Source organism: Nicotiana tomentosiformis, chromosome 5 (assembly GCF_000390325.3).
Source record: "Nicotiana tomentosiformis chromosome 5, ASM39032v3, whole genome shotgun sequence".
NCBI classification, from domain to species: Eukaryota; Viridiplantae; Streptophyta; class Magnoliopsida; order Solanales; family Solanaceae; genus Nicotiana; species Nicotiana tomentosiformis.
This window is the reverse complement of record NC_090816.1, coordinates 6,365,800-6,390,898: the sequence shown is the minus strand read 5'-3', so window position 1 is coordinate 6,390,898 and position 25,099 is coordinate 6,365,800. Positions and strand designations below refer to the sequence as shown.

At 36.0% G+C, this 25,099-nt stretch overlaps 2 protein-coding genes across 3 annotated transcripts; one reads left to right on the top strand and one right to left on the bottom strand.

The window, feature by feature from the left end:
- Positions 1-896: 896 nt before the first annotated feature.
- On the top strand, positions 897-9,282 carry LOC104111770 (probable methionine--tRNA ligase). Its single transcript, XM_009621541.4, has 17 exons — positions 897-1,176; positions 1,277-1,421; positions 3,613-3,766; positions 4,070-4,225; positions 4,630-4,860; positions 5,017-5,160; positions 5,249-5,339; positions 5,479-5,585; positions 5,680-5,794; positions 6,321-6,439; positions 6,660-6,725; positions 6,958-7,086; positions 7,182-7,325; positions 7,415-7,544; positions 8,004-8,242; positions 8,322-8,423; positions 8,897-9,282. Exons 1-17 carry the CDS (start codon positions 1,059-1,061, stop codon positions 9,125-9,127), a joined length of 2,421 nt encoding a protein of 806 aa, XP_009619836.1. The 5' UTR covers positions 897-1,058; the 3' UTR covers positions 9,128-9,282.
- Positions 9,283-14,437: 5,155 nt separating this feature from the next.
- Positions 14,438-25,099, bottom strand: LOC104111755 (pleiotropic drug resistance protein 1-like). Of its 2 annotated transcripts, none has more exons than XM_070201952.1 (20): positions 24,587-25,099; positions 22,080-22,200; positions 21,778-21,951; positions 21,076-21,235; positions 20,873-20,949; positions 20,721-20,774; positions 19,329-19,721; positions 18,747-19,028; positions 18,257-18,573; positions 17,995-18,155; positions 17,623-17,726; positions 17,383-17,539; positions 17,042-17,226; positions 16,618-16,950; positions 16,224-16,514; positions 16,049-16,132; positions 15,605-15,966; positions 15,353-15,524; positions 15,004-15,258; positions 14,438-14,901 (listed from the first exon to the last, which is right to left on the bottom strand). In XM_070201952.1, exons 1-20 carry the CDS (start codon positions 24,907-24,909, stop codon positions 14,644-14,646), a joined length of 4,263 nt encoding a protein of 1,420 aa, XP_070058053.1. In that variant the 5' UTR covers positions 24,910-25,099; the 3' UTR covers positions 14,438-14,643. The 2 variants fall into 2 exon arrangements, with proteins under 2 accessions (XP_070058053.1, XP_070058054.1); XM_070201953.1 differs by lacking the exon at positions 24,587-25,099 and adding an exon at positions 23,604-23,721.

Genomic DNA, 25,099 nt, shown 5'->3' with positions numbered 1-25,099 from the left:
CAAGCATAAAAAAAAGGGGACAACCCAGGGTGCTAAGTATTCCGTGTTTACGCAGGGTCCAGGGAAGGGCCGCCACCCTAAGGGTGTGATGTAGAGAGTTCACCCTAATGCAAGCATTAATGGCTGTTTTTACGGCTCGAACTAGTGACTATAAGTCATACCTAGATATCTTTATCGTAATTTCAAAGCTTTCCCAAGCATAATTAAAAAAATTTACTAAGTAGCCCAATATGATTGCAGGATTAACATATGGGTTCTTTACACAGATAGTCAGTTATATTCATTGTTTATTTTTTCTAGCCATATATATAGTTTATACATTGATTATACACAATATATATATATATATATATATATATATATATATATATATATATATATATATATATATATATATATATATATATATATTACATAAATTATGCATATATTATATTATACATTCACTGACTATTTTTAGTTTAAGTGGTTAGATGGGCGACTGTTTGAGTTAATTCTTAATAATAATAATAATAATAACCCAACAATCTTTGATTCCTAAAATAGTTGACATGTCGTTTAACTAACTAATCCCCTTAAATTCCATCTCTCGAGTTCAATTCAAGTTAAGGGACGAATTAGGTTCATAAAGATCTCTCTTAATTACTAAATCAATGAAATCGATCACAAACAAAACCAAGTCAAGCAAATACTAATGATATAATGGTACATAATCCAGTTAAATTTGTGAAGATTCACAACTAGAGGGATCAAAACTGCACATTTTAATTAATTATATATTAAATGTGCTTATACAAATATCATAAGGACCAAAATTAACATTTTTCAATATTGGAGGGATTAACAGTGAAAATATCCCTAAGTATTTATATTCTGAATATTCTTCCCATAAAAACCACTTGCAAAAGAACCTCATTCCGTTAATTTATTCAGTCTATAAATTATAACGCCTCTTTTACCTTAAACAGTAGCATTCTCTATTCTTCGTCTTCTTCATCTGCTGAATTTCAATTATAGCCAAAAAAACCTCTTTTAAACCCTAGCAGATCTCTCAAAAAATGGGCGAAAATTGCAAAACAATTCCGAAACTTCCAATCCCAGGCAAACGAAACATATTAATTACTAGTGCTTTGCCTTATGTAAACAACGTTCCTCACCTTGGCAATATTATTGGATGTACGTACAACTTTATTTATTTATTTATTTATTGCTTTATTTTTATTTTATTTTTTGATTTTGGATTTGGAAAATTGATTTTTTTGGGTGGAATTTGTAGGTGTGTTGAGTGCTGACGTGTTTGCAAGATACTGTAGACTTAGAGGGTACAATGCAATATACATGTGTGGTACAGATGAGTATGGGACAGCTACAGAGACTAAAGCTTTGGAGGAAAATTGTACTCCTAAGCAAATTTGTGACAAGTAAGCAAAATTTATTTTGCTTTTGCCTTTCTTAGTATGGAATTTAGGTGCCTTTGGTGTAAAGGGAAGAATTTAAAATGCTTTATGATATTATTTACTATTAAATGTTAATTATTAATTAATAAGGTTGATTGGAATAAATTAATAATATTAATAATAATTAATAATGATTAATAATGTTCAAGCCTTGGTGGATAGAGTTACTTGGTATCTGTTGTTGTTCGGAGGTAGCAGGTATACTGTGGAATTAGTTTCGGAGGTAGCAGGTATACTGTGGAATTAGTTTCGGAGGTAGCAGGTATACTGTGGAATTAGTTGACGTGCGCACAAGCTGGCTCGAACACTACGGTTATAAATAAATAAATAAATAAATAAATAAATAAATAAAAGATTAATAATGTCTAAATGTTAATTTAAGTAACCAGCGAGAGTAAGAAATTAGGATATTTGGAAAGGAAAATGATTTCTGGCTGAAACTCGAATGAAGTGATTTCCTCCCTCTCGGTGGAAAATATTTTCCACAACTAAAATGACTTCATCAACAAAAACATCTTTTGTCGTACCAACACATGAAATGGCCTTTTCCCCCAAATAATACTTTTGTTGCAATAGCAGAAAGTCATTGGGTGAGGTAGGTGTTGGGGAAGGCATAAATTACTAATGGATGTGAAATTTTGTTAGGCTTCTCTTGTTTTACGGGTAAAGATTAGATTTTTATTGCTAACATTGAGTAGTCAATTGTAGCAAGTATCTTCTACTTACAGCTTGTTTGGATTGTTGTTATATGTTGTTTCATAATGTATCGTATTGTATTGTATTGTTTGATGAATACAATATTTGGATAGATTGTATCATTTGTCGTTTCATGATATTACCCACCAGTAATATGAAGAATAAACTTGCATCATTACTAAGAAAAAATAGGATACGGAATGGAATAGAATTATTATATAAAAAAGTAGGATAAAGGATAAAAAACTGATTATTTAATAATAAGGAAGGGTAATATTCGAGAAAAAAGCAAGGAAACGACGCCACCACACCAAATCCGTCGTTCCATAAAGTGGCACTTTTCGTCGTTACGCAACGATGGATTTAACGATACAATACAATGAAATTTAAGTAACAATCAAAACAAACATTATATTTAAAGTAACAATACGATAGGTAACAACCACCCAAACAAGCTGTTACAGGTATCAGAATAGTAATGGATATTAGTTTCTTGGGTTTATCATGTTTTTGTGGTAAAGATTAGATTTTTATTGGTAGTGATTAGTCGATTGTTGAAAATTAGCTCTAGTATGTGCTTTTATTTAGCGAGGGCGAGCATTGGAGCAATGGTAGAGTTGCTCCTTTAGTGACCTACAACCTCAAGGTATTTGGACCTCAGGGTTTTGTCCTCTTGGGATTTTACCCAAAAGACACCTCAACAGTTGAATCCTAACTTGTTCTTATATGACCCCTCACTTTCTACCCCCAATCCGACGTGTGATTTGCCTAAGGCAAGTTTCACAGTGAACCCCCAGCGGCGTGTGGGCTGTTACATTTACTTTGACAGAGATGAGCTTCTTGTCAAGCATATTACTTATACCTCGAGACCTTTAGACTAACAAATGGCTCTTCTATTAAAAATATCGGGGTTTTCATTTAAGAGATATGTTGAACATGGTGGTCTTTGTGAAGTTATGTACATTGCAGGTAATATATTAAATAGTTGGCTAAGTTTTGCTTTCCCAATTCACATATTATGTTTTGGACCAACTGACCAAGGAAATTAGTTTTAAGTCTCGTTAGGTTTTTAAGCTTCCAAGTTATCCATTTTTTTACTTTTTTGAAGTGTTAGATTTACACAGCTAAGATATTTTAATCCAATTGAAGTCCAGACAACAGCAAATGATGCACCAGTATGAAGTTTGTAGGTTTATATAGCGAAAAATAGCAGTTAAATGAATTCCTGTAGACTTTTTCACATGATTATTTCAAGAGCTCCAGAAGAGGTGCGCTAATTTAGCATTCATATACCTGGTTTTCCTTTTGAAAATTAAAAGTTTGCTTTCTTCTGAGTCCTTGTAAATTCATCCTTTTAGTTTATTCGGTTGAGAGAGATGTAATTTTTAACCAGAGGGTCCCAACACGAACACAACCCACCCCATTTCACAATTCTTTTCTCCTCTTATTGGCTTTGCAGATATCATGCTATTCATAAAGAAGTCTATAAATGGTTTGATATAAGCTTTGATGAATTTGGACGCACATCAACGCCACAGCAGACAGAAGTTTGTCAAGCAATTTTCAAGAATCTCTTCGAAAATAATTGGCTTTCTGAGAATACAATGCAACAGGTATCGTATTGTAGTACGAATTATTTCCTTGGAAATTAGCTTGTGCAACTGTTGTGTGCTTCTATTGCTACGCGTTTAGCATTAGCTTTGTTGGCTTCCTACCGTACACGTGAACATACTAGAATTTGGTCCATTCCAACATAAGAAGCGATAAGAAATGTCATTGAATCCAAGGAATTCACCAAAAACATATGTATGATTTCAAGTCATCAAGCTTTTAAATACTTCTTTAATTGAAGTTGCACAGACCACAGCTGTAGCATAGTTGACATTTCCCCAGCTGAAGTTCATTTTCTTATGCAGCTTTACTGTGACACTTGCAAAAAGTTCTTAGCCGATAGACTTGTAGAGGGTAACTGTCCAACACCAGGTTGCAACTATGATTCTGCACGAGGAGATCAATGTGAAAAGTGTGGGAAACTTTTAAATCCCACAGAACTAATGGAGCCAAAATGCAAGGTTCGCACTTCGTCTCATATTCTGTTAGATGCATATTCATTACTTGGTCTAATTTTACATGCTTTCATCTTAGCAGGTGCATATTCTTTACTAGGTTTTATGTTGTATACTCTCATCTTAGTTAAACACACATCAGCTTCTTGAAAACGAGCGCAAATTCCTTCAGCAAGATACTTGATCTTTTGTTTGAGCTGAATCACATAATTTGCAAACGATTAATTTTCTTCCAATGGAATTGATGTATGAAGGATTGGAAGCACAAAAGTTCCTCATAATCTTATTCATATATTGGACTAAGAGTACAAGGATGTTTAAAATTTTTTATAGATTCATATTTGACTAAAAATATGGATGTGGTAAAAGAGTTTACTAACTGCTTAAGTCTTTGCTTGGTTACTCAACAGGTTTGTCACAACACCCCATGTATCCGAGATACAGACCATTTGTTTCTTGAGCTCCCTTTGCTGAAGGATAGATTAGAAGCATATGTCAACAACATGTCAGTGGCTGGGGGATGGAGTCAGAATGCCATCTACACAACACATGCATGGCTTAGAGAAGGACTTAAACCAAGGTGTATAACTAGAGATTTGAAATGGGGGGTTCCAGTACCACATGAAAAATACAAGGATAAGGTTGGTTGATTGAAAACGATTGATTGTAACTCATAATTTTGTGATTGTTAGTCCACATCCGGCTATAAATTCTATTCTGTTGATTTTATTTGAAGTTCACAAAAATTGTTATCTAAGATCTTAGCTTCACGACAATATTCGTCGATTGGTAATTAGGTTTTCTATGTGTGGTTTGATGCTCCTATTGGATATGTTTCAATCACCTCATGCTACACAACCGAGTGGGAGAAGTGGTGGAAGAATCCAGATGATGTGGAACTGTATCAGTTTATGGGCAAGGACAATGTGCCTTTTCACACTGTAAGTTTTAAAAATCTTTGAAATTCTTTGCTGGCAGGCTACTAATTTTGTGATGTTAGGGGGTTTGTAATATATTTTGTATATCCAGGTAATATTCCCATCTACGCTTCTCGGAACTGGTGAAAACTGGACGCTTATGAAAACTATCAGCGTAACAGAATATTTGAACTATGAAGCAGGTTAATTAGAAATTAGTTGAGCATTGCAATATGTAATTGCTGCTTGAAACTTTAGTTTGGAGATACTAGTTAATATTACATTATTCCATGTTTTCTGACTTGAAAATTTTTCCTTCTCTTTTTTGGTTGTCATAATCAGGCAAATTCTCTAAGAGCAAGGGTATAGGAGTTTTTGGTAATGATGCAAAAGATACAAATATTCCTGTAGAAGTATGGAGATATTACTTGCTGACAAACAGGCCAGAGGTGGGCCCATGGTGCTTTGACAATGTTTTTTGCTGTTCAATATTTCCCAGTTTTGTAATGCCATTCTATCACTAAATATTTTTGGTTATTCTAGGCCTCAGACACTTTATTTACATGGGCAGACCTACAAGCAAAGTTAAACAGTGAGTTGCTAAGCAACTTAGGCAATTTTGTCAATAGAGTTTTGAGCTTCATCGCAAAAGATTCAGGTATTTCAGCGAGCTGTTCTTTTAGATATTTACATAGTTGATCCCTGTTAATGGATTTTCTTGTTGTCAAAGTTGCTTCTCTGTTGGTATTTTGTGTTTCACAAAAGTTTTGGCAACTTATTTTGTTGTTTATTTTTTGCTACAATCCCTCCGATTTATGTATTAAAAAATGACGTGGTTTACTACATTGTTCATGTTTTTTCTGCTGTTAGTATCCTGTACTTGTCTGGTTGATTGCTGCAAATCTCTATTTATGTTTCTTGGAAATGAAAAAAAAAGGTCTCTTATTAGGCCTCATTGAATTGTGATACTAGTATTTTAGAAGCAGAAAACCTTAATAGAAAAGGGAATAAGATTAGAAAGCAGAAAAAAAAAGATGAAGGAAGAAAATTCTTTCTAGAGGAAAAGATGTTGGGTAACTTATATGGGTGAAAGTGTCTAGATTCCTTCATATTTACCAGGGGAGAAGTCTTATCCCCTTTTCCCTCATATCTATCAGTTCTTTATTGACAATGCCCTCATACAGCTTCAGGTTATGGTTCCATTATTCCCGATGTTGAAGAAGCGGAATCACATCCCTTGACAAAGGCATTGGGTGAAAAAGTTGGAAATTACGTGGAGCAGTATATAGAAGCCATGGAGAAGGTGACTCATCCGCCACGGGTTCTCTCAGTTTTAGTGAACTAGAAGTCATGTGATCTTATTTTATAAGTAAAGAAAAATAAAAAAAGAAAGAAAAAAAATGAAGCCATGATAATAAAGTGACTCATCCGCAACGGGTGACGTTTTCTTGCATCTGATTCTATCTTGATTGGTGCTCTTATTTCCTATGTTTGATAACCTGTATCTGTTGCAATTCGACTAGGTTAAATTAAAGCAAGGCTTGAAGGTTGCGATGTCTATTTCTGGTGAAGGAAATGGTTATCTGCAGGTAATCCTGTCAAATACTTTCCAGCTATCTGTTTTTTGATCAATAACTGCTATGCGATGGACTTTCTCATTTTAGATTAACTAGCTGAATTATCGAGCCAAAAAAAAAAAAAAAAAATTAGCTGAAATTTTGAACTTTTCATGTGACAAAGGTAATGACCTGTGGGTATTCTATTCTTATGGTTTCTGATCTCAAATTGTTGAGGCTCATCACATTGTATTTCTTTCTGTAGGAAAGCCAGTTTTGGAAACTTTACAAGGAAGACAGGCGTTCGTGTTCCATAGTGATGAGAACTGCTTGTGGTCTAGTCTATCTTCTGGCATGTCTTTTAGAGCCATTTATGCCACCTTTTTCACATGAGGTAGTGTTTCTGTTGCCATCATTGCAAACTTGAACTTTGTGTGATGCCATCTGTCTGTGCTTAGGTGTTTGATGCTTTTCCCTCTTGATTCACAGGTGCTTAAGCAGCTCAACTTGCCTCCTGAAACACAACTTTCACTGGCTGATGAAAAAGGTGACGTTGCAAATAGCAAAAGACCATGGAACATTATACCTGCAGGTCACAAAATTGGAACACCAGCACCATTGTTCAAGGAGCTGGTAATGCATTTCGGTCTGTTTTTACTGCATGTTTATTCATTCTTTCATTCGTTGGCTGGTTTATAATTGTTGTTGATGATAATATACAGAAAGATGAAGAAGTTGAATTCTACAGAGAGAAGTTTGCAGGAAGTCAGTCAGATAGGGCAGATAGGGCTCTGAAGGCAGAAACTGATGCCAAAAAGATGGCTGAACAACTGAACAAAACAAAAATATCAGGTTGGAATTTTTTCTTTTTCCATATTTTTTGACTTGATGTGATGAGTTTATTTATTTCTACGACAGTGGTATGAAGAGTTTAAGGAGCCTTGTAGTTTCTTTAGGCATAAATTTGTTAGCACTTGCTTTGATCCTCCTCGAGGCACTTCTCGACTGTGCCTATTGACCACCTCTCTTTTGATCCTCTTGTTTTCTTAATACCAGACCTGTAATTCCTTATTGTCTGTGAAGATTTCTGTTTACTTCCAAAGACTTAAGATTTCAAGATATATACAGATACCTTTTGCTTTAGAGACAAGTAAATCATCTATGCTTATGCATCTTCCTTGGGATCCTGTCAGATTCCTATCAAAGTTCTACCTCAAGTCTGCCATGGTTGATGGCTGCAGTTTAGTTCTATTCTTGCATGAGAATCATATGGATTATGGCTTGCTTTGATTTTTCTATTTTGTGTATCAGATGGTAATAAGAAGAAGGAACGTGCAAAAAAATCTTCTGAAACCAAATCTAAGGCCCCAGCCACTGTCGAAGGAGAAGTTTCCATTAGTAGACTTGACATTCGCGTTGGTCTCATAACAAAGGCACAAAAACATCCTAATGCCGATTCATTGTACGTGGAAGAGATTGATGTTGGTGAAGCTCTGCCTAGAACTGTTGTTAGTGGCCTTGTAAATTTTATTCCACTTGAGGATATGCAGGTTTGGCTTCTCCACCTTTTGCAAGTATCAAATATAAAATGAGCTGGTGAATTTATTCTCAGTGACATTTCCTTTTCAGAATCGGAAGGTCTGCGTTCTATGCAACCTAAAACCAGTTAGCATGAGGGGGATAAAGTCCCTGGCAATGGTTCTTGCTGCTTCTAATAGTGATCACACTAAGGTAAACTGTGATCTGTGCTTATCTCTCTGTCCATGTTATCTTGGTAAAATTGCTATGTACCTTAAAATATGTTTGTGGTTTTGAATACATTTTACTTGCTTAATACTGAAATAATGTCTACTGGCTAACATACTTTTCAAATGGAAAAGTTGAGTTAAGTAAGCAAGAGCAAAACTTGGAAAGGAATCCGACAGAATGTTGGAAGGGAGAAAGGAAAAAGAAGCTAAGGACGTCTACTTTCTTGCTTTGTTGTATTTCACTAGGTAGAAACATCGAAAAGTGTTCCCTTGCAACAACTGGTATATAAATAGCCAAATATATTTGTGATTGTAGTCAACAATAGTATTGTAGAACAGGCTTTATATGACTGACATCTACAATGTACTAATCCACTCCCCGATATTATATTTTTCATTGTGTTTTATTAATATGGACTTTCTGATCATTTATATGGATATTTGATGCAACGTCAGGTTGAATTAGTTGAGCCACCTAAAGATGCTGCAATTGGAGAACGAGTCACATTCCCCGGGTTTGATGGCAAACCTGATGATGTCTTGAACAATAAGAAAAAGGTTTGGGAAACTGTTCAGTTGGATCTGCATACAAATATGGAGTTGGTTGCCTGCTATAAAGATTTGCCTTTCACTACATCATCTGGTATTTGCAAAGTTGCATCCATTTCTGAAGGATCAATTGGGTAAGCTGATTCTTTTGTTCATTTATTAGGAAAAAGGAATGTAATACCTTGCTTTTAAAGTGTTTCTTGTTTAGTGCTCTGATAGTAAACAAACTTACTGTTGTCAATTGTTGGCAATATTACCAATTACCATAGTTGCTAAAGTTTTGAATTGATTAATACTGGCACCTCGCGACTTTTTCCTTTCCCTCGTTGTGTATTTGTTTCTCCTTTGCAAACGCGAAATTGCACGTCAAAATCAATCATCTCAGACAGCACTAGCTAGAAGCACAATTTTCATTTCTGAAATTTAAAATATTTCAATTTTGGAACAAGGATCTTTCTGCTCTATATTAAAGAAAATTAGAAATATATTCTTAATCTGCACCGATTGTTACAAAAGAATGGTGTATGAAACGGCACTCCACACTTGTAAAAGACTATTTTAAGGAAAAAGACTATCTAAGGAACTAAAGCTCTTGAGTGAGCATGATTACCGGCAGGGATGCCAATGGTTCGGTTCGATCGGTTATTTTGAAAAATTTGTAGCATATTAATTTTTTGGTTATTCTATTATATATAACCATGTTGTTTGGGGTTAGAGTTGTGGTTAGACCGGCCATATTGTATGGGGCAAAGTGTTGGCCGGTTAAGAATTCTCATATCCAGAAGATGAAGGTCGCAGAGATGAGGATGTTGAGGTGGATGTGCGGGCACACTAGGATGGATAAGATTAGGAATGAAGTTATCTGGGAGAAGGTGGGTGTGGCCCCTGTGGATGACAAAATGCGGGAAGCGAGGCTCAGATGGTTCGGGCACGTGCGGAGGAGAAGCCTTGATGCTCCGGTGAGGAGGTGTGAGCGATTGGCTGTGGTGGGTACGAGAAGAGGTAGAGGGCGGCCTAAGAAATATTGGGGAGAGGTGATCAAGCAGGACATGGCACGACTGCAGATTTCCGAGGACATGACCCTTGATAGGAAGCATTAGGGTTGTATGCTAGGGGTAGTCGAGCTTTTACTACTTCATACCGAGGGTGAGGCGGGGTTGGATAGGGTTGATCTTAGACGGCTTGTGGTTAATATTGAGCCCACACTATCCTTTCTGTTTTTCTTAACCCTGTGCCTTAATTACTGGTTACTGTTATTGCATGTCATCTATTTTTTGTTTTTTATGCTTCTGCTACTATTTCTACGGTTTCTGCTAACATTACTGATGGATTATCTCTTCTTATTTTATTCCCGTCTTCCTGAGCCGAGGGTCTATCGGAAATAGCCTCTCTGCCCCATTGGGGTAGGGGTAAGGTCTCCATACACATTACCCTCCCCATACCCCACTTTGTAGAATTTTACTGGATCGTTGTTGTTTTATTATATATAACCAAAATTAGACTTTTTGAAACCGTCCCAATCATATCGGTTTCTCTTCGGTATCGGTACAGTTCGGTTAATTTTCGGTATTTTTTTAAATATCATTAAAAAGTCACTAGTAGAAGTAGAATGCAATAACATACGAATTTTTATAGGACTTAGCAAAACTCTCTAGACATTTTTACATCTTAAAGGGTGATGAATTAAGAAAATATGAAAGATGGTTAGAATATAGATCCATCAACTATTCTATAACAACGTAAAAGAAACTAAGCAAATTAATATAAAAAAATATAATTCGCGCGAGTGAAAAGATATTAACCAAGCTGGGACTGAGACTCAAGAATAAAATTTATAGAAGATTAAATATTCAAAAAGATAAATCCAAATCATACGAAAGGAAACATATTTAACACATTGTAGTTTGCTACTCATAATCGCTATAATACCTTGTGTCTTGCTAGTGAATATGCTGAAAATAATTTAGTTTCGATTGAAGTAGCATAATAGGTTTGGGAATTAGGATTTTGAGTTTAATTACTTGTTGACTTGTAACTGTTTTCATAATTTCAAGACCCAAGAAAAAATTTAATACTCTATTATTTTTAAACTTAATATATAAATATATTTTTCACATGTAAATCTATTCGGTACGGTTCGGTATTTTTTCGGTTTATTTTCATAAAATAAAAAACCTACCCTAATTATCGGTACGGTTATAAATTTATATAAAAATCTACGGTTTTATTAAAAGAAACCTAAAAATCGGTTCGGTATGATACGGCTCGGTCGGTTTAGTCGATTTTTAAATATCCATTGACACCTCTAATTACCGGTGGCTAATTCATACTAAATGCCTAGCAAATCATCTTCGGAAACTTTTCTGTAACAGGATTTGGACACTCAATGAGTCAATGTTTCCCTACCAATCTCTGTTCAAATATACCAATCTAGAGTTTTTGAGCATAGAATCAAATAAGTTTTTCGAAATGAAATTAACATATTTAGAAATTAGGTAAAAAGTACTATAAGTCACAACAATCAATAATTTAAAATATTTAAACAAAGTTACGGTCCAAGGACAACTCGTTTTACTCTCGAAATCTGAATACTGTCAAATAAATTGGGACGGCTGGCTACTCTAGACATGTTTAGTTACACTTATGTAACCTACAGAGTAGAGCCAGAGAATTCAAAAATGCAAGAATGTCACTCCTGATATTCAAATAGATGACCTAAAGCAATTTTGAACTATTTGGCCACTACACTAGAAACTTTCTTTTATGTCAAAGGGATTTAACAATTGTATATATACAAAAGCTATTCCTTTTTACACAATTTTTACAGTATACTTTTCCAACCAGGGTTTCAATTGAACTCCTTTCAGACCATGTAACTTCTCATTTTTATTGGAACTCAATGCCCTGAACAATGAGGCCACACTTCCAATGAAGGGATTCTATCCGGGGGCGGAGCTAGAAGTCCGACTACGGGTTTGGTCGAACCTAGTAACTTATGCTTAAACAATATATTTATGTTAAGAAATTCATTAAATATGAACAAATATTAAAACTGATAATATTTGACGTCGTTATTCCAAAATCTAGAACTCATAAAATTGAAATCCTGGCTCCGCCTCTGATTCTATCTATCCCTTTCCAAATTCGAGGCCTGAATTGTTCTGTGCTAATTTGTACACCACCATACTATGTGTTTGTTGACAGTATTTGAGTTTGTATAATGCATCTGATGCCAAGCCAACAGATTGCATGGATGCTAAGAATGAACTAAAACCAAATTGAACTAATTCGCAACAGAGTTTTACCTTTCTTTCTTCAAAACTAAAATAGAGTTTAACTTAAATACATTGTCAGTATAATTGTAAAACATGATAAGTGACCTGTTAGATAGTATGAAATTTTGTTATGCTATAAGCATATATGATTTAATCCAAGTAAAATTAACATCTTTCTGTCCACCCCACCCTTAATTATCTTAAGATTTGGTAACTGCAACTTTTGAATATTTGTGAACTTTTACAACTAATATAAAAGATGAACAAAATGAGGTAGGAAAAAACACCAGATTGCCATCATCAAGGAGGACAGAAGAGTAGTAAAGTCTCGAACTGATCACAATTACCCTCTCTACCTCCATCTGTCGACACATTGGGCACTTATTCAACTAAATTTTCGCCACCATAATAAGAAGCAGGTGAAGCAGCTAGAAGTACTCGCTTCACGCCCTTGAATTACTGTCCACGAATGAATTGGAAAAGCCAACAGAAAGATTCGTTTCTGACTTCGTAGAGACGGTGCTTTTGTTGCATGCGCATAGGGCCGTGCCCGTCCCCCACTCCCGTCACGGGGCACTAAGGGGCTTTTGATTTTTGGAACAGGCAATAGTGTTTTGGTGACGCCACAAATCTTTCTATGTAACACTCCAGACTTTAGACAGAGTCCCACATCGGTAAAACACAAGAGGGATGCTGGGTATATAAGTTAACAAGCCTTAGACCTAATGACACGTTTTAAACCCGTGAGGTCCTAGGCTCAGAGCGGACAATATCACTAGCAGACTGGGCTGTTACAGATGGTATCAGAGTCACTCTTGTGTCAATCTGGCGTAGGCCCAGAGCGGACAATATCACTAGCGGGTTGGGCTGTTACATTCTAGATATGAGCAAGCTAGACTATCTACAGCAGGAATGCATGTTATAGTTTCTGATATGCCTTAACGAAATATATTATTTGCAGACAAGAAAATCAAATCTTAGGGCATATGCCTTAATAATACAAGAAGAAATTACTAAGAGATCTTTTTTATCAATGTGAATTCAACTATGAATCTTGAACCAACTACTCTCCTATTTGACACAACTATAAGCAGAAAAGGGGTTAGAGAGTTCAATTGCCACCTAAAGGCAAGAGCAGCGCCAAGATTTTCACTACGGGGATTCAAAATATAAAGAAGTACATACGACGAGCTCTTGAGTTGTGTCAAAGGAATTCAAGATCTTCTATATATACATAAAAAATAATTTTGACCTAATTTTCCGGCAGAGAGGATTCGGATGAACACTGCGCCCCCTAGCTCCGCCACTGCCTAAAGCGGCCAACCAAGGATTCATGTTACATACTCATCGGTGGACATTCGATCGATCAAGTTTAATATGAAAAATTCCTCCAAAATACCCATATTGGCAAACATTTAGAATCATCATCCACATGACTCACTGCAGGAATTACTACAATTTTGTTCAAACAAGAGCAATATTAGCACCTTTTTTAAGCTACTTAACAAGTTATCAGATTTAAAATGAACAGAAAATGTTACAGGTATTGTGATTTCTTTAATGTCCATTGGCTAGATAAACAATGGTGTCTTTTTACTACCACAAGAGCTAATGGACCATTCTGCATTTTACAAACTAGTATTAGTAGTCTATCGGAAACAGCCTCTCTACCTTCACAAGGTAGGGGTAAGATCGCGTACACATTATCCTCCCCAGACCCCGCCTAAGGGATTACACTGGATTTGTTGTTGTTGTAGAAGTAGTTTTCAACTATTTTCAATAACTTTTTGTTGGATCTTAACATTGGAGTTTTCCACTTTAGCAAGGTTCCATTGGCCCTATTCTTTTTTATTTTTCTATCTCCTAAATCTTTTCAATGTTTCTTGATTTTTTTATTTTGAGAATGAAAAAGAAGGAAGGGGAGTCTTGGCGTAACTGGTAAAGTTGTTGCCATATGACGAGGAGGTCACGGGTTCGAGCCATGAAAATACCCTCTCGCAGAAATGTAAGATAAAGCTGCGTACAATAGACCCTTGTGGTTCGACCCTTTCCCGGATTTCGCACATAATGGAAGTTTAGTGCATCAGGCTGCCTTTTTTAGAATGAAAAAGAAAAAAAAGAAGAGAACTAGCATATAGTTGAAGGGAAGAGAAAAAGAAGAAGAAGCCAATAATGGAGTAAATTGTTGGTATATTTTCATTTATCATTGAAAATTTATTTGTTTGTACAAACAAAACTTGGGATTAAGGAAAAAACAAAAGTACATACACAGTAATACAAAATGTTACAAGAAACAATCTTCATGTAGTGATTTATATATATAGTAGTTTTGACTTTTGTATTCTCTTCTTTCTCATAATTTTTTGTAGGTGAACTCTCTTATCTTCTCTGGAAGTTGAGTGCCTTAATAGCCAATGCAAATATGACGGCAAACATAACAGGCAATGCAACGATAACAGCTGCAACCACTCCAAGAAAATCATGCTCAAATCCAAAGTAACGACTCAAGAATTGCTTCACATTTTCATTATTGCCAAGATCGTTTTGCAGGTCAGCGAATTGTGATGCAACAAGACCATACAAAGTCCATGCAACGGGGCATGCCCAGTAGTACCATCTCCACCATATTGGAATACGCTGTTTTTAACAAAAAAGGAACGATAACATGTCATTTTTCGAGATTCAGGTTAATTTACGTGGATAAAAATTGATCAAGTTGAAAGATTTTCAAGAACTTACAGGTCGTGGAACGATGAATCCTGAGAAAAGATTCCATACTGCATAGAAGAAGGCCGCGACAACGGAAGCAACGTTTTGATTCGGAGTAATAGCCACGGTCATCATACCATAGAAGGTGAAGTACAAGAGAGTGAAGTACATGAAGAAGAAGTACCAAAAGAACTTGGCAGCAGTCCATTCAAATCCGATCATCGCATACACAATGATACCATAGAAAGCAGCTTGTACAAATACATAAGGTAGCTCAACAATAACCTGCAAGAAAAATAAAGTTTTCATGGATTAATATGAATTCATTTTTAAGGCTGAAATGTGTACATATTGTGACAAAATTGAACTATCTGTTCACCTGTCCAATGGCATAAGGTATGGCTGAATACATTCCAGCAGCTCTTTCTCTATAAAATACAGTACGCTCAACGGCTACAACAGGCTGGACCGACGATGAATTTTGTACACCAAGGAAAAGACACGCAGCATACATTGATCCCATAGCGTTGAAAAGATCCTGGCTCCGACTCCTGTGATCAATAAAGCTCGAATAGTTTAGTTTAAGTACTATACAAAGTTCTATTTACTTCACATTATGACTTGTACTTACACTTTGGTGCCAAGATCCCAGAACATTGTGCCAAAGACAAGCGCTATGAATAATGTGAAAATGAATCTAACTGCAGTATAGGATGGATTACGCCAGTACGACCAATATTGCTTCCAGAGACAAGCCATACATTGGGTCCAGAAAGGCTGTGAAAATTGAGTTTCAAAATGCAGATCCTTTGTACCAGGACGAGGCGTACTTAATTCAGCTATCAACAATTTATTCCTCTTGTAGAGGTCTGATTTCTTGTACAAATCAGCAAAGTCAACACCTAACATCATTTCTTGAGACGAGGCTGTAACTTCTAACATCCAAGTGGCTGGATTGTAAGCCTCCTTTATCTTACTAACTCCAGGCATAGACTGAATTCAAGATGAAACTAAGATTAATAGTTTGATTATATAAACTAGGAAAAAGAATTCATTTTTTGCTTTGATAACATACCTCAAAGTACTTGATTAAATGGCAAGAATGGTGACCCAGAGGACCAACGTATATCTCTTGTCCTCCTCGTTTCATTAGAAATAGCTGCAAAGCCATGTTTAACTTCAGTATTCGATGGCAAAAGAAAGGGGGAATAAAGATTTGCTTTACTGTCCTGGAAGGTTAATAAACTCACCTCATCAAAAGCTTCGAAAATGTCAATGCTAGGCTGATGAATGGTACAGACAACGGTTCTTCCTGTATCAACGGTGTTCCTAACAGCTCTCATGACAATGGCAGCAGCTCTTGCATCCAGCCCTGAAGTTGGTTCATCCATGAAAATGATAGAGGGGTTTGCTACCAGTTCAACTGCAATGGTTAACCTTTTGCGTTGCTCAGTCGATAGACCGTTGACTCCTGGCAATCCAACTAAGGCTGATCTTAACAGTGTTAGCTCCACAAGTTCCATAACTTCCTCAACAAACATCTGTAGAAAGGTGATCAATCGATAATGTTATTGTCTGCTACGTTGTATAATAGGTTCGACCAATATGTAGGATAGACTAGAGATAGAATTTATAGGAACCAACCTTTCTCTTGTTTTCATCGACATCTTGAGGTAAACGCAGCCAAGCTGAGTAAACCAAGGACTCGTAAACTGTAACATAAGGTGAATGGATATCATTCTGCTCACAGTAACCGGAAACACGTGCAAAGGTTTCTTGCTTCTTGGGATATCCAGAAATCTTGATGCTGCCATCAATATATCCTCCTGTTTTTCTTCCAGCCAAGACATCCATCAATGTCGTTTTACCAGCACCGCTAACTCCCATCAAAGCTGTGAGAACGCCTGGCCTGAAAGATCCACTTACACCCTTGAGAAGTACCAATCTATCTTCAGTTGAACCTTGTCCTTTCATTTCCTGCAAGTCATTAGAATATTCAAGTTTGTTATTCACAGAAAAGAGCAAAAAGCCACATGAATAATATTATCGACACTTTCTGGGAAGGCACCTGAGGCATGTCAACGGAGTATACGACGTCATCAAAGGTGATGGAATGGGGTTCAAATGGAAGAACCATTCCCCTCTTTTTGTTCTGACCCTCACTAACAGAATCACCTCCCTCTGGACTAATTAGTCGAACATTATCAGCATTATCATTGTCTTCTGATACCATAGCTTGCGGCTTACCAAATGCTGCAAATATATAAGAAATAAGGTATTAACCATCTTTGTAGGAGTCCAGAGGTAAATTCTTTTTCCTGGTCATAGTACACGACATCATTCATTTTTATGTTAGTACATGGCATTTTTCTTTTTCAAGGGGAAAGTAGAGACATCAGAGATACTCACGGTTTAGGTAAGCAAGTCCTAAACTGTAGAAGACGTTGAGGATCATTACGAATCCAATAAGTGCCCCAATGCCTATCCAGTACCAGTATGCATCCGGAAAGAATCCTCGAGCTCTTACTACTGCAGCACCAAGTGGCTCGTTTCCATTTGGCGCGATCTATTTTAATTAAGAGCGGAAATGAGCATCCATATACGAGAAACGTAACTATTTGCGTGCTGCATTAGGAATAAGACACTTACATGTTTCCAATTCTTCCCATCAAATTCATTCACAAGAATTGAATTCATGGAATACATCAATGGTGAGATCCAGTAACCCCAGATCCACCATTTCTTCACATCATCTGCAGCATCACGCAAAATATAAAATAAATATGGTGTCTGATTGAACAAAGGCAGCCAGGTATACAAAGCATCCCGTTCACACAGGGTTCGGGAAAGGGTCGCACCCCAAGAGGGTGTAATGTAGGCAGCCTACCCTGGTGCAAGCATCCCACGGCTCGAACCCGTAACCTATAGGTCACACGGAGACAACTTGACCGTTGCTCCAAGGCTCCCCCTCGGTGTCTGATTGAACAAAAAAAGAATTTATGCAAACAACATTTAATATACCTCTTGAGAGGATGAATCCACTCAATGCAAATTGTAAGATCAGAGCAAATGCTCCAAATGTACTAGCGACTCCCATTGTTCTCCCCGCTGCTCCAATGAATCGATACAATGCTGATGCCATCTGGTGTACTAGTACGAGAAGAAAGAATTGTTTGAACAATCTGCAAAGCAATAGTCGATTCGATTAATAATCATGAGATGAAAGAAATTACGAAGGCCACCTAAGTATTATTAGTATGTACTGTCTTTTTTCTTCCCTTACCTTGAAACATTCGGATCAAATCCCATGACATAATATGTAAGGAACGTCCAAATTGCAACTTCAACAATTGTTATAGGGATTTTGAGGATCCACGTGGGAAGGGCGTAAGCCCATGAAGGGAAAAAGAGAAGGTCCCTTTGCTTGAAGAAAACTGGAAGCTTGAGAATTGTGAGGTTGATCTCAGCCATTCCGTTAAACATAATCTGAACGACCACGAAAAAGAGAGCACCAGCATATATCCCTCCATCATCCATATCATCTCGGGGCATCTTAGTTCGGAAAAAGACTGTCATCGTTATAAGTGCCATTACCACAAGCTGAGAAAAAAGAACAGAAACAAAGAGATTATTACAATTGAAACATGGTTATGAAAAAGGCAAATATATATATGGAGTCGCCACCTAATATTTAAGGTATATCAGGGTACCTATAAACCAAGTCAAGATCAAACACTTACATATATATTTCTAATAGACCAAGTAGTCAGTACCTGAAAGAGCTTGAAGATGTAAACAAATGAGTTCCTCTTCATTAGCAGGAATTCTCGTTCAGCGCAGACTTTCAACAGTTGTTTTGTCCCTATACCATACTTCTGAGTAGACAAAGCAGCAGGGTGGCTTTTGCTCTTGTCATATGGAGTTGCAAGCTCATCGCCAAGTTTCCTTCCAACATGGAAAGACTGATATGCCTCAGCAAATTCTTTTGATGTGACAAACCTATAAGGCTCATCCCTCTTGGCCCAATATTGCTGTTGATCCTTCTTTGATGTTACCTGCAAGAAGTAATTTAAAACTTCCACCTTTTAGAACCTAAACTTAAATCTTATATGTCTAAGACAGTTAACTATATAAAAGTTTTCTGTATCTAACATATTAAACTTTTATGGTCACACATAGACGTTATGTATCATCGCCACCTATGAAAAAGAATCAGTCTGGCACGTGAGGGGACACGTTGAAGACATAATAACTATATAAAAGCGCGCTCTATCTAATAGTTTAAACTTATAGATGAGATGGTCTCACACTTCAACATTATAAATTTCTTGGTTATACTTTATTGTAAGACATACCTCTTGCAAGAAATCCGCCACACCTTTTCTCTCGGGGCATTTGAAACCCATGGATTCAAAGAAGTCAAGAACGGATTCTCGAGGGCCCTGATACACAATGTAGCCATCTGATAACAGAATAATGTCATCAAACAGGTTGTAAGTCTCGGGGGCTGGCTGCAATAGAGATATCACAGTAGTTCCTTTCAAGAGCTGCACGGATAGTCTTAGAGAATTGACAATGGAGAAAGTAGTTGAACTGTCTAATCCAGTTGAGATTTCATCCATGAAAAGTGCTTTTGCTGGTCCAACAAGCATTTCGCCTGTTGTTACACGTTTCTTTTGTCCGCCTGAAATACCCCTTAGCATTTCATCTCCCACCTTGGTATCAGCACAAACATCCAGTCCCAAAATCTGCAAATGCAAGTCGATCAGGACACTTAAAAGATAAACCGTTCACAAAACTTGAGATCAGTAACGTGGAAAGTAAGGCAAAATTACATATTATAACCAGAGGCGGATGTAGAGTTGTAATAACGGGTTCAACTGAACCCAGCATTTCCAACGTGAAGCATAAATATGAGTAAATTGTAGTAAATAATAGGTTTGAACCCTGATACAACCACACCCCAAAAGCTAGCTATTAAGGTGGGAGAGACCAAGGCTATATAAACCCCATACTGATGTGGGATTCAAGTTCATATCTTGCAATGGACCATAGCAAACCACCGGGCGAACACTGCAATACCGGCGTCACCATCCATGGCACGGTGGGCACGGAAGGCGATGGGTGGCTCTGATACCATTGATACAACCAAGGGAGAACCACACCTCAAAAGCTAGTTATTAAGGTAGGAGAGCCCAAGGTTATATAAACCTCACATCAGCACATTGCAATACCGATGCGGGACTCAAGTCTCGTACCTTGCAATGGACCATACAACAACAACAATAACAATCCAGTATAATCCCACTAGTGGGGTATGAAGAGGGTAGTGTGTACGCAGACCTTACCCCTACAATGAGGTAGAGAGGCTGTTTCCAATAGACCCTCGGCATCCTTCCCTCCAAGAACTCCCCACCTTGCTCTTGGGGTGACTCGAACTCACAACCTCTTGGTTGGAAGTGGAGGTTACTTACCATCAGAGCAACCCATAATTGGAGGTTGTAATGGACCATAACAAACCCATAATTTTAAAAATACAATGGGTTCATGGAAAAAATTCTTTAGAATTGATGAACCCATAGAGCTTAAATCATGCATGCGCCTCTGATTACAACATGTTAAAATACACTGCTAGTGTAAAAATTCTTTACACTGTTAGTATATATAAGTAAAATCCTTATTAAACTCTTTTCAACCCTTTCTATAGACAAAATATAGGAGAAATACTTGAGTATGCTAAATGTTACCTTAAGAACATAATCTGTATAAACATTGGCTTCCTGTCCTTCTGTTGCTGCAGCCTACATTTCCCAAAAACAACAAATAAAAAGTATAAATGTAGATATACAAAAATTTAGTACTCCCTTTCATTATTAGTATATTTTGTTTGTATTCTTACCTTCATGTAGATATCAAGATCAGGATCTGGTTTGATATTAGCTTCTTTCTCTCTTCTTGATAATTCAGCCAACATCTCTGCACAAGTTTTCAAGAAAAAAAATTAATAAATGAATATCTATATGTTTTTACTGCAAAAAATAATAATAAATAAACTCACTTAAAAATTGAATTTAATTAAAAAAGCAATAAGAAAATACTAACGATATCTAGAGCCAACTCCTTGACATCTTGCAGAAAATTCCAAAGTTTCTCTAACAGTCATTTCTCCAATATGTAAATCATGTTGGCTAATATAAACAGCTGTTCTTTGTGGCACAAATTCATGTAATTCATGTCCATTATATGTCACCTTCCCATTAACCTGATCTCCAAAAAGAAAAAAAAGAAAAATAAAAAACTTTAGTTTTTTTCTTATTTAAAAGCGTTTAACTTCTATAAATTGACAGTGTAAAGAATTTATAGTATCAAGTCACTTTAAAGGTAATTAAGGTAATCATCCTTAATTAGTAAACTGTAAAATAAAGGCTGAATTTAAGATGAATGTCGACCTGGTATATCACCTAACTTTCTACCATCAAACCTCTTTATAACAGTCTCGTATGTTCTAATATTTTTTGGTTGTTATAGAGAACATATGTTATAACATAATATGAAAAATCGGTTCCAAAGAAAACTGGCCGTTATAGTAAAGTTATGTTATAAAGAATGACTGTTATAGAGAGACCTGACCGTATAGCTGATAATTTCCAAATTAGTTGAAAGAAGCAATCTTCTATAATAGGCTTTGTTATACTAATCATTATGTAAAAAATCAACTATATTGTAGGTGGATATAAGATAAATCGTTTATACAATATTTTTATTATAAAATTTATATATGATATTTGAAATTGAAAATCTTACCCTTAGAGTAGGATCAAGCTTTCCAGCCAAAGCTAATAAAAATGTAGTTTTTCCAGAGCTTGGAGGTCCCAAAAGCAGAGTTAATCTGCATGGCTTAATCATACCACTTACATCTTTGAGAATTGTAATTTGTCTCTTTTTACTTGGAAGGATGTGAAGAGAATTCAACATTGTCTTTGGAGCAAAAAAGTTGGACAAAAAAATACACAAAAGTTAGTTTGATAAAATAATAACTCCCTTGCAAATTAAAAAATAGATATATTAAAGAAAATTATTTTTTAATTTATGGTTTAGATTGTTACCTCAAAGAAGTTGGTAATGAAGTTGATAAAAGTAGGCAAAGCTCTGCTTCCAACATATGCATCTGCCTCAATAGTTAGATTCTCATATCTTACTTCTATTGATGGCATATCAATCCCAACTCTGTAAATTTTTCATTATTCCAACAAAAAAAAACAAAAAATTAAATATCAACTAAATAAAAATAGAAAAGGTAAACTCAAGTCATAGTTAGGAAAAGCAAAAAGACAAAATTTCGACGAACTAAGTTCCCGCTATGCCTAGGACTGAAGAAATGCATCACCTCAGGTCCATTATACATAGTCATATGTTGTATTTCTGTAACAGATTGTTTTCACAGCTTAAAACTCGTGACCTCTGGGCACAAAATCTTACCTTGCATTTCTACAAGTGGCTGTTTTCACGTCTTAAACCCCATGAACATTTTGTCATTATGACGACAACTCTTACTGTTGCATCGAGATTCCCAAAAATTGTAAACAAACTAGTATAAGAGCAGCCCGGTGCACTAAGCTCCGGGGTTGCTTAGCCCGGGAACCGGACAGGACGGACCACAAGGGTACGCAGTCTTATACTGTATTTCTGCAAGAAGTTGTTTCTACGGCTCGAATCCGTAACCTCTTGGTCACGTGACATCAACTTTACCAGTTACACCAAGACTCATCTTCTGTAAACAAACTAGTATATATCATCATATCATATCATACTATACTATACTATACTAAAAGTGGGAAGACCTTAAGTTGTAAAGCTGATTTACCCAAATATTCATAAAAATTAAAAGACATTTTTATCCCTCATTGAAACACTATTCCTTTAATATTGTTGTACCAAATAGTAAAATGGCTTTGCTTAAATGAGGAAGTTTAAAAGACTTATGCTAGGGGTTAAATCACAAAATGCAACATATGTGATATTTCACCTAATTTTATTGTTAAGTATTGTTCATTGACAACTGTCATGCAATTTCTTAACATTATTATATATTTTCCTATATACGTGTTATATACTGTATGTTTTTTGATATAAATTATATATCTTACTAGAATAGAGTAGTATGTGATACTATAACACAATATGTTAATTTATTATATTTATATCTGTATTAATTACCTACTATCATTATATACGTCAAATCCAAATATCTTAACATTTGTACATCAAATTCACGCAATCTTATTTTAAAAGAGATTAATAAATGGACTATTATTCCAACCTTATCATTTAGTTTCTTTATGTTTAGTATGTTATACTTTACTAATCCCAAAAGAAAGAAGACAATCTAATAAGCTTGGTAATTGAAGGCAAATTTCAAAAATCACAATAGGACACTTTCTCCTTTAAATTTTATTTTATAACTCAAACATATTATTTTAATAACATATATAGTTTCTTATAATTGTATATATACTCATCTACATAGGGTACACGCGCTAAATATATATATATATATATATATATATATATATATATATATATATATATATATATATATATATATATATATGAAAATTTCTTTCACTTACGTGTCAATTCTATTCTTGAGTTTCAACAAGAACTTCTCATTATCTTCATCTGCAACTTTGACAAGCCTCTCAAGCAAACTCTTTCTTTCTTGATGTCCAATGCTCCCTCCGTTCCCGTTTATGTGAACCTATTTTCTTTTTGGTCCGTTTCAAAAAGAATGACTCCTTTTTAAATTTGGAAACAATTTAGCTTAAACTTTCAATTTTATCCTTAATGAGAAGCTTTTATAACCATACAAATACTCTAGACTCTTTTTAACTTGTTTAGGACCACAAATTTCAAAAGTTTTCATTTTTTCTTAAACTCCTGCTATGCGCGGGGTATCATTTATGTACACAAACTAGTATAAAGCAGCCCGGTGCACTAAGCTCCCGCTATGTGCGGGGTCCGAGGAAGTGCTAGACTCCCGTTATACGCGGGGTCCGAAGAAAGGCCAGACCATAAGGGTCTATTGTATGCAGTCTTACCCTGTATTTCTGCAAGAGGCTGCTTCCACAGCTCGAACTCGTGACCCCTTGGTTACATGGCAGCAACTTTACCAGTTACGCCAAGGTTTCCGTTAGCAAACAAAATAGTGTGTATATTTATATATATATAGGTAAAAACATTTCTCACTTAAGTGTCAATTCTATTCTTGAGTTTCAACAAGAACTTCTCATTATCTTCATCTGCAACTTTGACAAGCCTCTCAAGCAAACTCTTTCTTTCTTGATGTCCAACATCATTTATGTAAACAAACTAGTATAAGAGCAGCTCGGTGCACTAAGCTCCTGTTATGCGCGGGGTTCGAGGAAGGGCTAGACCCTTGTGCACTAAGCTCCCGTTATGCGGGGTCCAAAGAAGGGCCAGACGATAAGCCTGCATTTCTGTAAGAGGCTGCTTTCACATCTCGAACCCGTGACCTCTTGATCACATGGCATCAATTTTACCAATTACGCCAACAAACTTGTATATATATAGGTAAAAAATTTCTTTCACTTACGTGTCAATTCTATTCTTGAGTTTCAACAACAACTTCTCATTATCTTCATCTGCAACTTTGACAAGCCTCTCAAGCAAAGATTTCCTTTCTTGATGTCCAATATCATTTATATCAACTTCAGCAGCTGAATCACCTTCTGATCCAAACAATAAACCTTTTCTCAGACGATCAAAAGTTGGCAATTTTTCTAAAGCAGCCCATTTAAGAGCTTCTTCATCATCTTCATCTCTAGCTGAACGTGAAAATATTGAACTACTATTTGCCCTAAAACTTCCCCTTAAACTATTACTCCCTCTTAAAATATTAAGATTTGCTGGCTCCATCTTCAACCAATCGTAACGTCGACTCTGATCGATCAAAAGACTAATCTCTTAAACCATGCAATATTTAGCGCCCTGAGGCGGACGATTGTACCCAAAAATGAACGTGAAAGAGTATTGAGAGATACGCAAAATTATTTTCTTGAATTGTTTTTAGTAGTATGATATTGGTTATATAGAAGAAAAGAATGAA

Excerpts from the sequence above, each read along its gene's own strand:
- LOC104111755 (XM_070201952.1), bottom strand. The coding sequence starts at position 24,909 with ATGGAGCCAGCAAATCTTAATATTTTAAGAGGGAGTAATAGTTTAAGG. Across the intron at positions 16,951-17,041 it reads ACTCCGTTGACATGCCTCAG|GAAATGAAAGGACAAGGTTC; the intron begins GTGCCTTCCCAG and ends AATGACTTGCAG. Across the intron at positions 15,525-15,604 it reads TGGGATCTTGGCACCAAAGT|GAGTCGGAGCCAGGATCTTT; the intron begins GTAAGTACAAGT and ends TATTGATCACAG.
- LOC104111770 (XM_009621541.4), top strand. The coding sequence starts at position 1,059 with ATGGGCGAAAATTGCAAAACAATTCCGAAACTTCCAATCCCAGGCAAA. Across the intron at positions 6,440-6,659 it reads ATATAGAAGCCATGGAGAAG|GTTAAATTAAAGCAAGGCTT; the intron begins GTGACTCATCCG and ends CAATTCGACTAG. Across the intron at positions 7,545-8,003 it reads GAACAAAACAAAAATATCAG|ATGGTAATAAGAAGAAGGAA; the intron begins GTTGGAATTTTT and ends TTTGTGTATCAG.